The following is a 14,759-nucleotide window of genomic DNA, read 5'->3' as shown; positions in this document are numbered from 1 at the left end:
CACGCATTAGGATCTTGTTCCCACACTTTACTAAGTCGTGGCCCTGCGTTATTTTTATTTATACATGACGTCACCAGCGGGGCTCTGTAAGTTACTGATCTTGCTATCTCAAGATAACAATGTAGAAAATTATAGCAACAGCTTATGGCCTCTATGGACTTCCATAGAAAACAGTCAATTAAAATATCAAATAAAAATATAAAATATTGATTAAAAAGCAAAGAAAAGTATCAGATACAGCTCAACTACGTTGTCCGTTTTTGAGAAACATTAAACTTTTGTTTGACTTAAAGGTTTGGATCATCGACATAGTGTCAACTATACATCAATTATTGTATTATATTGTTATATTAATATTACGTGGTACAGTGTATTCTGTTGCACAACCATTGCATCTCAGCCATTGTTTGTTTGTTTTTTTTCAGAAATTAAACTTATTAAAGTTATGCATTAATGGCAACAACAGAAATCCTGAGTGTAACGTGCCGTGTCCAATTAGTTTCTGTCTTAAGCGGCCGAGCGGCTCCGCAGTGAAGTTTTGTTGGTTTTTATGCTTCACGGTAACTCATACTGTGTCTTAAACCACACCAACCTTAATGAAGAAGAGCAGCAGAGACGTCCCGTTATTTTCAGTGGAAATGCAGCAGAAAGCAGCAAATGTTTGCATGCAGTCTTACGGCCGTGCAGCATCGTTGTGATGTGTGGAGAAGGACACAAGGTCCTCTATCTAATCAGGTGAATTTCTGTTTCTCGCAATGAGACACATTAGGCAACTGCTGGTGATGAAGACAGTTAGAAATGGATAAATAAATAAAGATTATTGGCATAATTGAGCAAAACCGTGTTAAAAAAAGGATTCAATAATGAACTGGTGTCGCGATAATGTCCTTTATTTTGTTTTGCACAGAAAACTATGGAAGGCCAGGGAGGCCATGAGGTAGTTAGAATTTTTTTGATTGTTATTTTGAGATAACAAGTTAATTATCTTGTGGTCGCAAGATAACAAAAACGTTATCTTGAAATAACAAGATACTTATTTTGCTGTCTCAAGATAACAAAAGTGGTTATCTTGAGATAATGAGTTGATCATCTTGTGATCTCAAGATAAAGTTATCTTGAAATAACTAATCGTTTATCTTATTATCTCGTGATAACAACTTTGTTGTCTTGAAATAACGACATATACATGATGTCGCCAGCGGGGCTCTGTAAGTTACTGATCTTGCTATGTCAAGGTAACTATGCAGAAAATTATAGCAACAGCCTATGGCCTCTATGGACTTCCATAGAAAACAGTCACATAAAGTCAAAGAAAATAGTAAATTTACCATAAAATATGAATTAAAAAACAAAGAAAAGTATCAAACTACAAGCAAAAAGGATAGACTCGCTAGACCAACAGTCTGTGTGCATCTCGGAGCTGTGGGAGGCTGTTCTGCGTGGAGAATTGAAATGCTTTTACCCTTCTGACAGCATCTGAGCAAAGCTCTTCTTTAGGTGAAACCAAAGATACCTGGACCAACATGGGCTTTAGCAAATAAACAGATACATTAAGTGTCCAAAAGTTTGTGGACACCTGCTCATGCAGTGTTTCTTCTGAAATCAGTAGTATTAATAGGGAGATTTTTCCCCTGTGCTGCAGTAACAGCCTCTACTCGTCCGGGAAGGCTTTACACTAGATGTAGCAACATTGCTGTGAGAATTTGATTGCAGCCCCAAGAGCATTAGTAGGATCATAGTGAAAGATATTAGATGTCAGTCCAGACTGGCAGGGGGCTTTATACCCCACTGGCACTGGGCATGGCGAAAGCTCTTGTGCAATCCACTCTGTTGGCGGTGCTCTCCTAAGAGCTTTTGAACAGTAGAACCAGCCTGCACAAGTTATATCTGCAGATGTTTGTGCCATTTGGAATGCACTATTACCGCAAAACCCATGATTTATGGCACTTTCTTCCAACTTTAGATAAGAAACAAAACAATCCAAGGTACCTGGGCAAAAACTCTGACAATAGATAAGCTCTGCTTGTAATAATTTGAATGCTTTCTTGGGCAAATAGAGGTGCGATCTCAGTTGAGCTATCCTTGCCATTCTGCTTTGTGGGAAAAAGAGAAAAATCTGATAATTAAAATGATGTTGAAAGTGATTAAGGCTTACTTATCAGTGGTGCTTTATAGAGTGGAAGAATAAGTAAATAATACATTGTTAGAAGTTTGACTGAACGCATTTAGCATCAGATATCGGGATTATATAGTGCAGTAGTATATAAATGCAGTTCATTATTTATGCCCACATCCTCTTTTAGTCCTTACAAAAGAACCAAAGAAGATTCAGTTGCTTTACATGTCAACTGGGCATTTCTCTCATTTACCCTCAGAGGTGGTGCAGATGAAGTTGAGTCTCTGATCCTCTGGCAGACTGACCCACTGCTTACTCCCAGACTGCACCGCTCCTGTTCTTTCTCCTCCACTGCAGTCTTCCACCCCTGTCCCGTTCCCCGGAGCCCAGTTCTGGTAGCAGATGAACTCTCCTTTCACCCAGAACCAGAAGCTCAGGGTGCAGGTGTGACGCAGACCCATCCACACATTAGCAGTGGAGGCATAATAAACAGCTGTTTCCACCCAGTGCTGGATTTCCTCAGTGTGAACAGAAACCAGATCCACATGATTCTCTCTGCAGTAGCTCAGAGCTTCTCTCCACGTCTTCTCCTCTTTAATCAGGATGAGTGGAATGGCTTAATCAGAGAGAGACAACAAAGGTCATGTTACTACGATTCTTCTGGTTCAGTGGCGTTGCAACAGAGGCAAACATAGCTAGGTTCTGAGCGAATGCTTCAGTGCTTGAAGACAGCGTTTCGAATGTTGAAGCTGAACCTGAGAATGTGTTGTTTTTTGAAAAATATTTCCTTTGAATTTGATGATAGCAACAAAACAAACACCTGGTGGAACATCTCACGACTAATGAGGTTAATTGGCAGCAGGTCAGTAACATGATTGGGTGTAAAAAGAGCATCTAAGTGAGGCTGAGTGTTTCAGAAGTGAAGATGGGGAGGGGTTCACCACTCTGTAGTGGAACAATTCAAGAGTAACGTTTCTCAACGTAAAATAGTTCTTTTGGATTTCATCATCTACAGTACATAGTATCATTAAAAGGGACAATGCCAAAAACCAAGACTGGCTAGCCGTGATCTTTGGGCCCTCAGACAGCATTACATTAAAACTGACATGATTCTGTAGCGTAAATCACTGCGTGGGCTCGGAAACGCTTCTGAAAACCACCGTCTGTGAACACAGTTCATTACTACCTCTGCAAAAGTTAAACCTCTACCATGAAAAGAAGAAAACCTTAAACAGGATTCAGAAACACTGCCGCCTTCTCTGGGCCTGAGCTCATTTAAGATGGTCCGAGGCGAAGTAGAAAAATGTGGTCAGATGAATCCAAATGTATTTTTCTAAGTCGTGGACACTGCACCCTCTGGGCTAAAGAGGAGGCCATCCAGCTTGTTATCAGCACGCATTTCAAAAGTGAACGACCGTATTGGACATTAGTGCACAAAGCATGGGTGACTTGTACATCCATGAAGGTACCTGAGGGCACAGTACCTGACTGAGGAGCCCTTGAGCAAGACACCTAACCCCCAACTGATCCCGGGGCACCATAGTGTGTGTGTTCACTAGTGTGTATGTGATGTTTCACTGCATGGATGGGTTAAATGCAGAGGTGAAATTTGTGGGACTATTAAGGGTCTCTTAATCTGAACTGAACAGATAACTGGAGGGATTTTAGAAGTATAGGTTTGGTGTTAGGGTTATAGAAATGGAGTACATACCTGTGCAGATTAACTATGCAAATTAAACCACATCACCGATATTAACACTATTATAACACTCACACTTGAATAATACTAATCATCCTTACTTTGTTCCTACCACACTTTGATTTGCTATTCTAATTTTTTTTATTCCACAGAGGGAAGTCAGACTCGTTCTGCTCGGTTATCTTTTTCACTACTATATAAAAAGGAACTTTTACTTCACAAGGGGGCACAAACACACCCAGCCCACTCACTTGTGTCTTCTGAGACTTTCTCTGCCCTAATTCACAGCAACTGGATCATCTGTTTCTTGCTGTTTTGGGAAAAAACTGCGGAAATTCATAATTACGTAATATCAGATTTGAGTGGCGTGTCTACGGGGGGTCCAAACAAGCTTGGGTGATGTCACTGACTTAACTGGCCCTGTCCATCCTTCAGATGACACTGCTGGTTTTCTACCCACAACTTATTGTGTTCGTTTTACCATCAGGAAAAAATGAAAACACAATTACATCTGAGTCCAGTTGTTTTTTATTAGGGCTTATGTAACGGAGTAACAGAGTAAGAAAGCAGACACGAATTGTAGGTAAATGTCTTGGACTGAAGCATTTTTGTGTGGGGTAATGGTGTTTGGGAGCCCTCTACTGCAATGTGGCAAACTGCAGATCAAATGTTTTGCCCTTCTGAGCTGCCGCACCTCAGCAGATAGGGATGGGTGGTACCATTAACTGTCTTTGCAATCCAGGACCAAGCAATACAAAGTCTAATGATCAGGAAAGAAGTGGGCATTCAAAATAAGTGCATTGGTGTTTGATCAACAGCCAAATAAGTCTGGGGAAATAACTCCAAGTGATCAGCCTTTATAGAGTAACCAGTGTAATGGTTGATGGTGTCTATTTGGTTTACTGACTAAAGAAAATCAGGTTTGATTCTCTATATGAAACGGGATTGGAAATATCGATGTCTCGGTATCGATCTGCTCATCCCTGCTCAGGGAAACTCAGCAGAATGAGTTTCAATGCTGGAGTGAAGCACGTTGATTTTTCTGCCTTGTATTTCCTTGATATTTTAATGATTAAAGATTTTTTCTTTTTAATTAAAAACACTTTGCGCACTATGACTGTCATACAGATAAGCAAGTATTTTTGCAAGAAATGTACTGTTCCAAAACTTTAAGAGCTTTTTTCTCATTGTTTCTCCAGTTTGGGTTAAACGAAGCTGGCTAGCATTTTTTTTTCTCTCTACTGTCCATTATGACTGTTCTCGGAAGAAAACCTTGTATCTCCAAAGTGGTAACTTTACAGGAGAAGGAAAAAACCTACTTTACTTTTAATGTAAGTCAATGGAACCAGAATTTTTCCCAAGTCATTTTGGCTCATTTCTTGTACTCCATTCATCAGGAAATTGGCATACAATGTAAAGGGTCACAGGCATTTTCAAATTATGTCAAAAAGTGAAAAACGTCAAAAATGGAGATACGAGGTTTTCTTCTGACAGCAGCGTAATGCTAGATATGAAAATATTTGTATTTCTTTAACCTTTTTGTGTCCAGTCCGCAGGAGATACACCATTTAAAGATGCTATTTACAGATTCTACTTGAGTTCCAGGTAAGTCTTTTATAAATATGGTTTCTGCTCTTTTTCATTTCAGCTGTTTAAACGTGGACGTGTGCAGTCTGTAGGCTGTACGTGGTGATGTAACGACACTATATGTGATCTGTATGTGATGTATCTTTGAAAAGCAATGGAAAGTCATAAACTGTGCAACGTATGATTTTGCTGACTAAGATGTAGACTAAGTTTTCAAGGCTTTGGCCTTTTTGCTTCTAGTCTGCAGCCGTCACAACACTTAAAGATTCTACTTCTTCCACACAGACACAACTTTTTGTAGGTGTTTCTCTGTTTCTCTGTCTCTCTAAATCCATTTAGATCTACAGACGTGAACCTGTTTCATACAAAGGCAACAGTGAATGAACTGGACGTGTAACAGATGCTCTGCAGCTCATCATCTTATATTACTCTTTACTATTACTCACCTTTATAGCAGATAAATGGATTTGCCCATTGGCAGCATTCATCATTCCATCTGTATTCATGGTCTTGCAATAACTGCACACAGTAATCACCCACACCGTTGTTTGGCTCTCTAGTGTCCCAGTCCCTGTATGAGGAGTTACTCCCATCTGACCAGATCCAGCTCTAGAAACACATTAATACCTGATCAGATCAGTGAACATGTTAATACAGTAACATCACATATTATTACACCATTGTTATTCTGTCAGCCACATGGTCATTTTAGGGAGTAGCTGTCTGATGTAGATGCTTTAGTGGGAAATGACATTGCAAATGAAGAATTTCAGTCCAATTTGTTGTATATCCATTTGTATTTTGGATATACCAGGTTTTTTTGAAAGAATAATGGTGGACATACAATAGATTATAGATTGCAAATGAAATGTAGAGTTTTCTGTTTTATGTTTAATTATATGAATGAAAAAAAAGTCATGAAAAATAATCTGGTCGCTTTAATAATAGTAATGCTTTGGATAAAGTGACAGATTACATTTTAAACAGCACATCACTGGTCTGTACCAGGATACTACTACACAAACTACTGTGATTAATTGCGATATATATGTTTTAATAGTTTAACACTCATTAGTTATGATTTTCATTTTTCAGGTGGTTTCAGTAATTCTGTGGTCCTTTCTCTTAATGTACATAATTGCTTACATCGGCGTTAATTTTCCGTCTCAGTCCGATCCAGGCATTGCCTGCTGCCGCTGTGAGAACAGCTTTTACAGCATTCATGTGCTCTTGGTTCTCAATGGTGGCCAGGTCAGTGAATGTCTCTCTGCAGTAGTTCTGAGCGTCGGTCCAGGTCTTATTTTCTTCCACCACATGAAACTGAGGAGTCCAGCAGAAGGAGAGCGTCCACAGAGCTGTAGAGATGAAAGCTCTCGTCAGCATGACAGTACAGTAATGAAGCAGCAGAGAGTTTTACAGATGATCATGAAGCTACACTGACCTGAGAAAAGCAGGACCAGATACAGAGCTGAACTCATGACTGTGGAGAACAAGAGAGACACGATCCACACATTAAACACCTCAGCAGTCTTTACTACCAGCACATTAGATCATTTAAGTAATGACATTTCAGGTAATTACAGTAACATTAACCTCTTAATCCCCAATCAGTGATCTGAGATGAACAGAGAAGCTCCAGCAGTAAACAAACAAACATACTCTAACTAAGGGGTTTCACATACATGAAACCAACAGGCAGCTGAGTAGTTAAATGAGAAGGTCACATTCACAGGCGAACCCATATGAGACAATAAAGACAGCTACTGGTACAACAAGAGTCTTGTACAACGTAAGCCTTCTCCACAAAACACATGTAGACTGGGTTGGCAAATTCCCTGGGGCCCTCTGTAGTCTGTGTGAGTGTGAAAAGCTGGTCCATTGTTCCAGGGCTGAGCGATAAAATCAACCATGTTAAAATCTTGGCTCATGCAAATAGTGATGTGCCAGGGGTGTGCATGAGAATGGGCAAGCGAGCAAGCTGATATATAGATAGATACATAGATAGAGAAAGACAGAGAACGAGACAGAGAATGGACAATGATGATATAAACTCAAACTGTAAACTGCATGTTTAGTCTATAACAGACTCATTCTGTTACAATGGTTTTATGGATCAGTTGAGAAAACTCCATCAACGATGCTGAATCGCTGCATGTTGTGTTGATGTGTAAATCTTTCTATTAAAAAAAAAAAAACTAACTGCACATTTTACAGGTTAATTTAAAAAATACTGGGTGATGATCTGCCAGAATATACAATTCTACGGTGAACTGGGCTGAGCATTCCCAGCCAGTGTGTCTTCCCATTTGTACCCCTACAAAGTGGAGGAAGGAAAGGTTTCTCTTATAAATTTTACATGACGGGAATTCATTTCAAAAGTCTTGGTGCCCTCTTGCAAAAGGTGACCCTGCAAGATCCCCAGTCTTTGTAAAAGCATAGTCTGTGGCTAGTGTTTCAGTCTTTTACGAGTCTTTTCAGAGTCATCTAGTGCATGTATAGCATAGGTCATTTAATAACTACAGCAGGGGTTGACAGTGATGAGCTTTATAATGAACACTGTGCATGCAGAGAGCAGCTGAAATGAAGTAAACCTGTTAATCTGACACAAATAAGCTCATAGATAATAAACAGAGACATTCAAATGTTAAAATATGTATAGTATATGTAAATTCAGTTGACACTGACAGTGACACTGTCCTAGTGTGTAAACAGATAAGTTTACTGATAAGTTGTGATTACATATAAGCAAATATATGTCACGGTTGGCCCCTCCCAGTCCTGTCCATGTGCGTTTTTGTTGTGGTCCTATTCCAACCCCTTGTTTTGTAACTCTGCCCCTGATTTTCTGCACCTGACCGTCATTGTCCCTGTGTTACTTAAGCCCTGTGTTTGCTCTTAGTGTTCGCCGGTCTTTGTTTAATGTATCGGTCTTTGTCCGCTGTATTGTGTTTGAATCTGTTTGCTATTTGTGTTTCTTGTCATGTCTGAACCCCAATCTCTCCGTGTTGGCTTCCTGAACTTGGACTGTTTTGACTACGACCCTGGATTTGCCCTTAATTAAAGTCGCTTATCTCAGCGTATGCGTCCGCCTCCTCGCTCCCCGTCACAATATAATATATATAGTGCAGCATCTTCTTAAACTACACTATTTGATATATGTATAGTAGAATATCCTATTAAAAAATATAATATAGAAAATATAGAACATAGCAACAGTGCTTTCAATTGTTTTGAGAAGTGTTTCAGCTTAAAGAGTCTTAAAGGGGTTTCTTACCTGATGCTGATGGAGATTGTGCCCTGTTAGTCTCTGTGTGTCTCCTGCAGTTTATGTTCTGCATGATAACTAAACACAGTGCAGCTCTGTATTTGTTCTTGCTTCTTCTTTTTTTTTAAATACTCATTTACATGCGTTCCGGAGGGTAAATGCAAATGAACAATGATCCCCAGATACAGAGCAGACTGATACACAAAATAAAAGGCACTGTTCTGACTGTTGTTTTATATACTGGATATTCCCTTTCACAGCCACTAGATGGCACTGCTATTGTTTGTTAACTTTTCTTTAATTAATTTGATTCGCTAGTTAAGTCACATGATGAAGTTTAGAAGTCAGCACAGCCATCTTAGATTGAGTCGTGTGTGTAATGAAGCAGATGTAACTTCATCTCTCTCCATCCTCACGTTTTGTGTCTTAGACATCACTGTTTGTGAGTAAAACTTTGTCTATTTTGTTTTAAGATATGGATGAGCAGTATATTGAACACATTTGTAAGCTGTTAGTACTGTTAGATGCCTTTCTATGACATGTTCTTTGTAGATACAAAGCAGCGTGCTTTACTAATATGTCAGTGTATTTTGTAATTATACTGATGTTTTTCCTAAACTTAAGATATGCAATGTTGTTTGCAGTTTCACAAAAAAGAATTTGGGAATCTGGATAAAGTAAACACTGAAGAAACTGAAACGCCTTTGGTCCAGCTCTTTATTCAACCCCAACTGTTTAGCTATCTGTCAAGTTGTGCTAAGCTACAGGCAATAAGGACAGAATAGGCACTGTTCAGCTTTCCTCTGTCCACTGGTAGACCAACCCTCTCACCTGTTTTAACAGGTCCATCTAACATATTTAAACTGTTGTAGTTCTGACAGACTGTAGTCCATCTGTTTGTTAGTCTAGTTTCACCCTGTTCTTCAGTGGTCAGGACCCCCACAGGACCTCCGCAGAGCAGGTATTGCTTGGGTGGTGGGTCATTCTCAGCACTGCAGTAACACTGATGTGGTGGTGGTGTGTTAGTGTGTGTTGCGCTGGTCTGAGTGCAAATAATATGCAAATAATGATGTGCCACGGGTGCCCGTGAGAGCGGGCAAGGCACCAGCTACATAAATTGGTAGAGAAAGACAGAGGGCAATAATAACCATGTTTAATAATATCAGAATAACCATCATTAATACTATTAATGAAGTTATGTTACAGCTTAAGTGTTTGCAGTCCCTACTGCCACCCCTTTTCCTCCCTGGCCCTTAGTCCTGCATCAGTCCTACCACAGCTATGAGGGAGTCTGACCTTCTAGCTCAGTTTGTGAAGTCTTGCCACTCCTAAGCCTTTTTCAGTGTCTGCTTTTCCCTGTGTTTTTGACCCATGCCTGCTCTCCACCTGTTGACTGTTCTTCTGTGTTTTTTGCCTTAGTGTTTGAACCTTCTCTGGTTTTATGAGCTTTTATACACTGTTAACAGTAAATAACAGTTATGGGCAGTTAACAGTTGAGGTACAGTTAATGGACTGCAGAATTATTGTTGACTATTGTTGTTTAATTCACTTTGGATACAGCCTATAAGCAAAATAAGTCAGAAATGCTTTGAGAATGTTTGTATTAGTGCATATAGAACAGTTAGTACATATGAAGCAAAAACTCATTGTAGTCATGAATATCACAAATATGTGTATAAATTCTTCATCAAGTGTGTATTGAATAAACAGGAATGTTGCGAGAAGGAGAATTGACCTTTGGGGATTGGACACCTTCCAACCTTGTTTAATGAATATTTCTACTTGATGTAACGATGAAAATAACATTCAGTAGCAAGTAAGTCTGAATTAATACCCAACATGAATAACTCATTAAATAACCATATAAAACATACACATTATAATGAGCTTATTATGAGTTTCAAAATTACTTTTAAAGCCTTTTGCCAATGAAAAGAAGAGTAATGTGAATATTTATATTATTAAGCAAACGATCATATTTGTCTGACTTCATCAGAAGCATCTTGGTGAAGAACCGGATCCAGCTGAACAGCTTGAATCTTCTAGATCTCTAAAAAGAAGCAAGCAGCATTATTCAGTATTGGTTTTACCATCAATACTCAACTACTGGCAGATATTCAACCCTCTGCATAATCCTCAGACTTACTCCTGGTGGCGCAGATGAAGTTGAGTCTCTGATCCTCTGGCAGACTGACCCACTGCTTACTCCCAGACTGCACCGCTCCTGTTCTTTCTCCTCCACCGCAGTCTTCCACCTCCGTCCCGTTCCCCGGAGCCCAGTTCTCATAGCACATAGTCAATCCACTCACCCAGAACCAGATACTTAAGACACAGGTGTGCTGCAGACCCATCCACACATTAGCAGTGGAGGCATTTTTAGCCATAATCTCCACCCAGTGCTGGATTTCCTCAGTGTGAACAGAAACCAGATCCACATGATTCTCTCTGCAGTAGCTCAGAGCTTCTCTCCACGTCTTGGTCTCATTAATCAGGATGAGTGGAATATCTTTTGAAAGGTGAGAAAAAATAGAGGCAGCGTTTCTACCTGTATGTGTTTCTCTGATTGATTCCTATTAAAAGGGATTCCGAAATGAATTCCTGTTTAAATTCACTCTTCAGATCTATTTAAAAGCCCTGAGCCAATACAAATTCAAATGCTTAAAGTGATTTCATCATTTTATGTTACTCACTTATATAGCAGACAAATGGATCTGGGTATGTACAGCCCAGATCATTCCATCTATATGCATTGTTGCTCACTAATATCCCACAGTTATCACCCACACCGTTGTTTGGTTCTCCAGTGTTCCAGTATCTGTATGAGGAGTTACTCCCATCTGACCAGATCCAGACCTAGAAACACATTAATACCTGATCAGTGAATTGTTTAAACGCTGACCTCTCAGAGCTCATCATCACACCCGATAAAACCATCTTTGGTATCTTTATGATGCAGAGGTTTTAATAGGATTGAAGATGTATGTGTGTGTGTTTATTATAAGAGCTCTCTTCAGTGTTTATTAAAGTGAGGAAATGTGTATGAAAGCTGAATTAGTATTTGCACTTTATTTAAACGTAATTCACAACTATAGCATAGTTTAGATGAAGTGTAACTCTATAATGAACATTAATGACAAATCATAAGTGGTGGACAGTAGTAAAGTATGTAAGTAATTCTTTACTGTACTTAAGTACTTTTTTCTGTATTTGTACTGAAGTTTTTTCGCTTTTGGTGACTTTTTACTTTCACTCCACTGCATTTCAAATCTGTCGCTCCTTTTGGTTTCTGTGTGTATAAAAACGTAACATGTCAAAACGAAAGAAGCGCAAAGCCAGAGCACCAATCAGGGCCCAGCGGTCACTTTGTTTAGAGCTGGTTTTGACCTGTTGGTCATACCGACCCAGTGCAGCACGCGGTTCAACGTCAGCGCAGCAGCGTAAAACTTTGGGAGAGTCTGTTCAACATAAATGATGAACTAACCTAACTTTGTGTAAATAGAGCTCAATATAGAAATATGTCCACATATGCAGTCGAGACTGACGCGGCTTTTTTCTGAATTTCTACAAACACCATTTCATTTTATAGTAAATGAGTTTGGGCTGGTTTATGTTTATGAACAGACGCCTACAGATCAACATAGTAAAGGAGCTCATCTGTGATCCTGAGTTTAAAGCCAGTTTTTATTAAACTGGAACTAAGTTGCATAAAGTTAATTAATAAGTACTTTTACTTTATACTTAAGTACATTTGAAGGTAAATACTTTAGTACTTTTACTCAAGTGGAGGTCTAAAGGGAGGAACTTCTACTTTTACTGGAGTAAAATTTTACCTTGGGTTTCTCTATTTTAACTCAAGTACATGGTTTATGTACTTCGTCCACCTCTGCATATCATACAGCTAACAGAGAACAGTTACTGTGATGCATGAACGCATTCTGTGTATAATTGTGAAGAAGAATTTGGGCTTAATGCTTAAAATCTATAAATGCTTATGGAGTTGCTCCAAAACTTGCATCCTACTTCATATAAGGAAAACTAGAATGACAGAATTTCCTCATATTATATACAACTTACAGTGTTGTCCTTATTTTCTTTCTGTCTCAGTCCAATCCAGAAATAGCCAGTTTTCCCATTGAGAACAGCTACCAGAGCGTTCATCTCCTCTTGGCTCTCAACGGTGACCAGGTCAGTGTATTTCTCTCTGCAGTAGTGCTGAGCTTCGGTCCAGGTCTTCTTTTCATTCACCACATAAAACTGACGAGTCGCACAGAAGGAGAGCGTCCACAGACCTGTAGAGATGAAAGCTCTCATCAGCATGCCAGTACAGTAATGAAGCAGCAGAGAGTTTTACAGATGATCATGAAGCTACACTGACCTGAGAAAAGCAGGACCAGATACAGAGCTGAACTCATGACTGTGGAGAACAAGAGAGACACGATCCACACATTAAACACCTCAGCAGTCTTTACTACCAGCACATGAAACCGAACTTTCCAGAGCCTGAGCTGAGAAAGAGAGACTTTATAGGAGGTAGAGATGAGCTGTGATGAGGAACACATGCCAGTTTGGAAAGCAGGAGATGCTGCTGATGCCATTTGAGATTAAAGTAACACACAAGCTGTAGAAATATAAGTAGCAGAACATTTTTAAGAGACAGAAACTTGACAAAAACTCTACTGGGTACACCTAGCTGATGGTTTAACACAGTAAGCACCTAAAAACAATAATCAACTTCAGGAAAAACATTTTAGGACAAAACACTTCTTCAGCCCTCTGAAAATCACTTAGTGGTTCACGAAATTCAGGCATTTCAGTGATGAATAAGTCACTTAATTGGGCTGCAAATATGAACTACGAATACTCAAAGAACCCTTTCCATGATTAAAGAGTTCATTGCCTTATGAAATGCAGTGGTGGAAAATCCGGCTCCAGAAAGTAAAAATCCTAAAATCCTTCCCAGGATTTTGTTCCAACTGCCTGGACAGCTCTGCTGGTGGTTAGATCTAACTAGAGAAGCCAGGCTGTTGGAACAAAATCCTGGGAAGGATTTTTACTTTCTGGAGCTGGATTTTCCACCTCTGATGAAATGGTTCTTCAAATTGATGGAAATTGTGCATTAATGTTCTGTAGATGGTTCTATAAGGTTCTGAACCCTGAAAAAGGTTCTGTATAGTACCCAAAAGGGTTCTTCACTTCAAGCTTAACATCTTGACAACAGATGACCCTTTTTGGGTGCTATATAGAACACTTAAAAAAAAAGGTTTGATATAGAACCATCTACAGCACGTTCTCCAAGAGCTCTTTGGTCATGCAAAGGGTTCTGTGGGTGTTCATGGTTCTATACAGCTAACATGTCAAATGTTAAAATATGTATAGTATCAGGAAGTCAGTTTGTGCCAACGTTATAACTGTTCTAGTGGGTAAACAACTTCTGATTACATATGAGGAATATGTAATCAGAAGAAAAGGAACATACCATACAGTATCGTCTTGAAAAGGAACAGGTATGATTAGTGGAATATTATATTTAAAAAAGTGAGGCATATACAGAACGTGAGAAAAGTTCTCTTAGAGAAGTGTTTCAGCTTAAAGAGTCTTAAAAGGGTTTCTTACCTGATGCTGATGGAGGTTGTGCCCTGTTAGTCTCTGTGTGTCTCCTGCAGTTTATGTTGTGCGTGATAACTAAACACAGTGCAGCTCTGTATTTGTGTTTGCTTCTTTGTCTTAATGCAAATGAACAACGGTCCCTAGATACAGATCACACTGATACACAAAATGAAAGGCACCTGCCCAAGGCTATTTTCCGTTTTCCACTGGTATACCAACCTTATATATACCTCACCCATTTTATCAGATTACTGTATAGCTGCACTTTGTAGTTCTACAGTTACAGACTGTAGTCCATCTGTTTCTCTGATACTTTGTTAGCCCCTTTTACCCTGTTCTTCAGTGGTCAGGACCCCCATGGACCCTCACAGAGCAGGTACTGTTTGGGTGGTGGATCATTCTCAGCACTGTAGTAACACTGACGTGGTGATGGTGTGTTAATGTGTGTTGTGCTGGTACAGTGGATCAGACGCAGCAGTGCTGCT

The 14,759-nt window shown here is 39.5% G+C and overlaps 2 protein-coding genes across 2 annotated transcripts; both read right to left on the bottom strand.

Moving 5' to 3' along the window:
- Positions 1 to 1,136: 1,136 nt before the first annotated feature.
- Positions 1,137 to 8,781, bottom strand: LOC108411277 (macrophage mannose receptor 1-like). The gene is made up of 5 exons (XM_017682767.2): positions 8,677 to 8,781; positions 6,844 to 6,882; positions 6,549 to 6,757; positions 5,849 to 6,011; positions 1,137 to 2,732 (listed from the first exon to the last, which is right to left on the bottom strand). The coding sequence occupies exons 1-5, from the start codon at positions 8,738 to 8,740 to the stop codon at positions 2,362 to 2,364; spliced, it is 846 nt and encodes a 281-aa protein (XP_017538256.1). The 5' UTR covers positions 8,741 to 8,781; the 3' UTR covers positions 1,137 to 2,361.
- A 1,616-nt stretch (positions 8,782 to 10,397) lies between these two features.
- On the bottom strand, positions 10,398 to 14,383 carry LOC108411282 (macrophage mannose receptor 1-like). The gene is made up of 6 exons (XM_037534089.1): positions 14,281 to 14,383; positions 13,043 to 13,081; positions 12,742 to 12,956; positions 11,358 to 11,520; positions 10,814 to 11,173; positions 10,398 to 10,717 (listed from the first exon to the last, which is right to left on the bottom strand). Exons 2-6 carry the CDS (start codon positions 13,077 to 13,079, stop codon positions 10,710 to 10,712), a joined length of 783 nt encoding a protein of 260 aa, XP_037389986.1. The 5' UTR covers positions 13,080 to 13,081; positions 14,281 to 14,383; the 3' UTR covers positions 10,398 to 10,709.
- Between the last annotated feature and the right edge of the window lie 376 nt (positions 14,384 to 14,759).

The sequence above is a fragment of the Pygocentrus nattereri genome, chromosome 2, assembly GCF_015220715.1.
Source record: "Pygocentrus nattereri isolate fPygNat1 chromosome 2, fPygNat1.pri, whole genome shotgun sequence".
Lineage (NCBI taxonomy): Eukaryota > Metazoa > Chordata > Actinopteri > Characiformes > Serrasalmidae > Pygocentrus > Pygocentrus nattereri.
The sequence above is the reverse complement of the archived record's forward strand: the minus strand, read 5'-3'. Positions and strand labels throughout refer to the sequence as shown.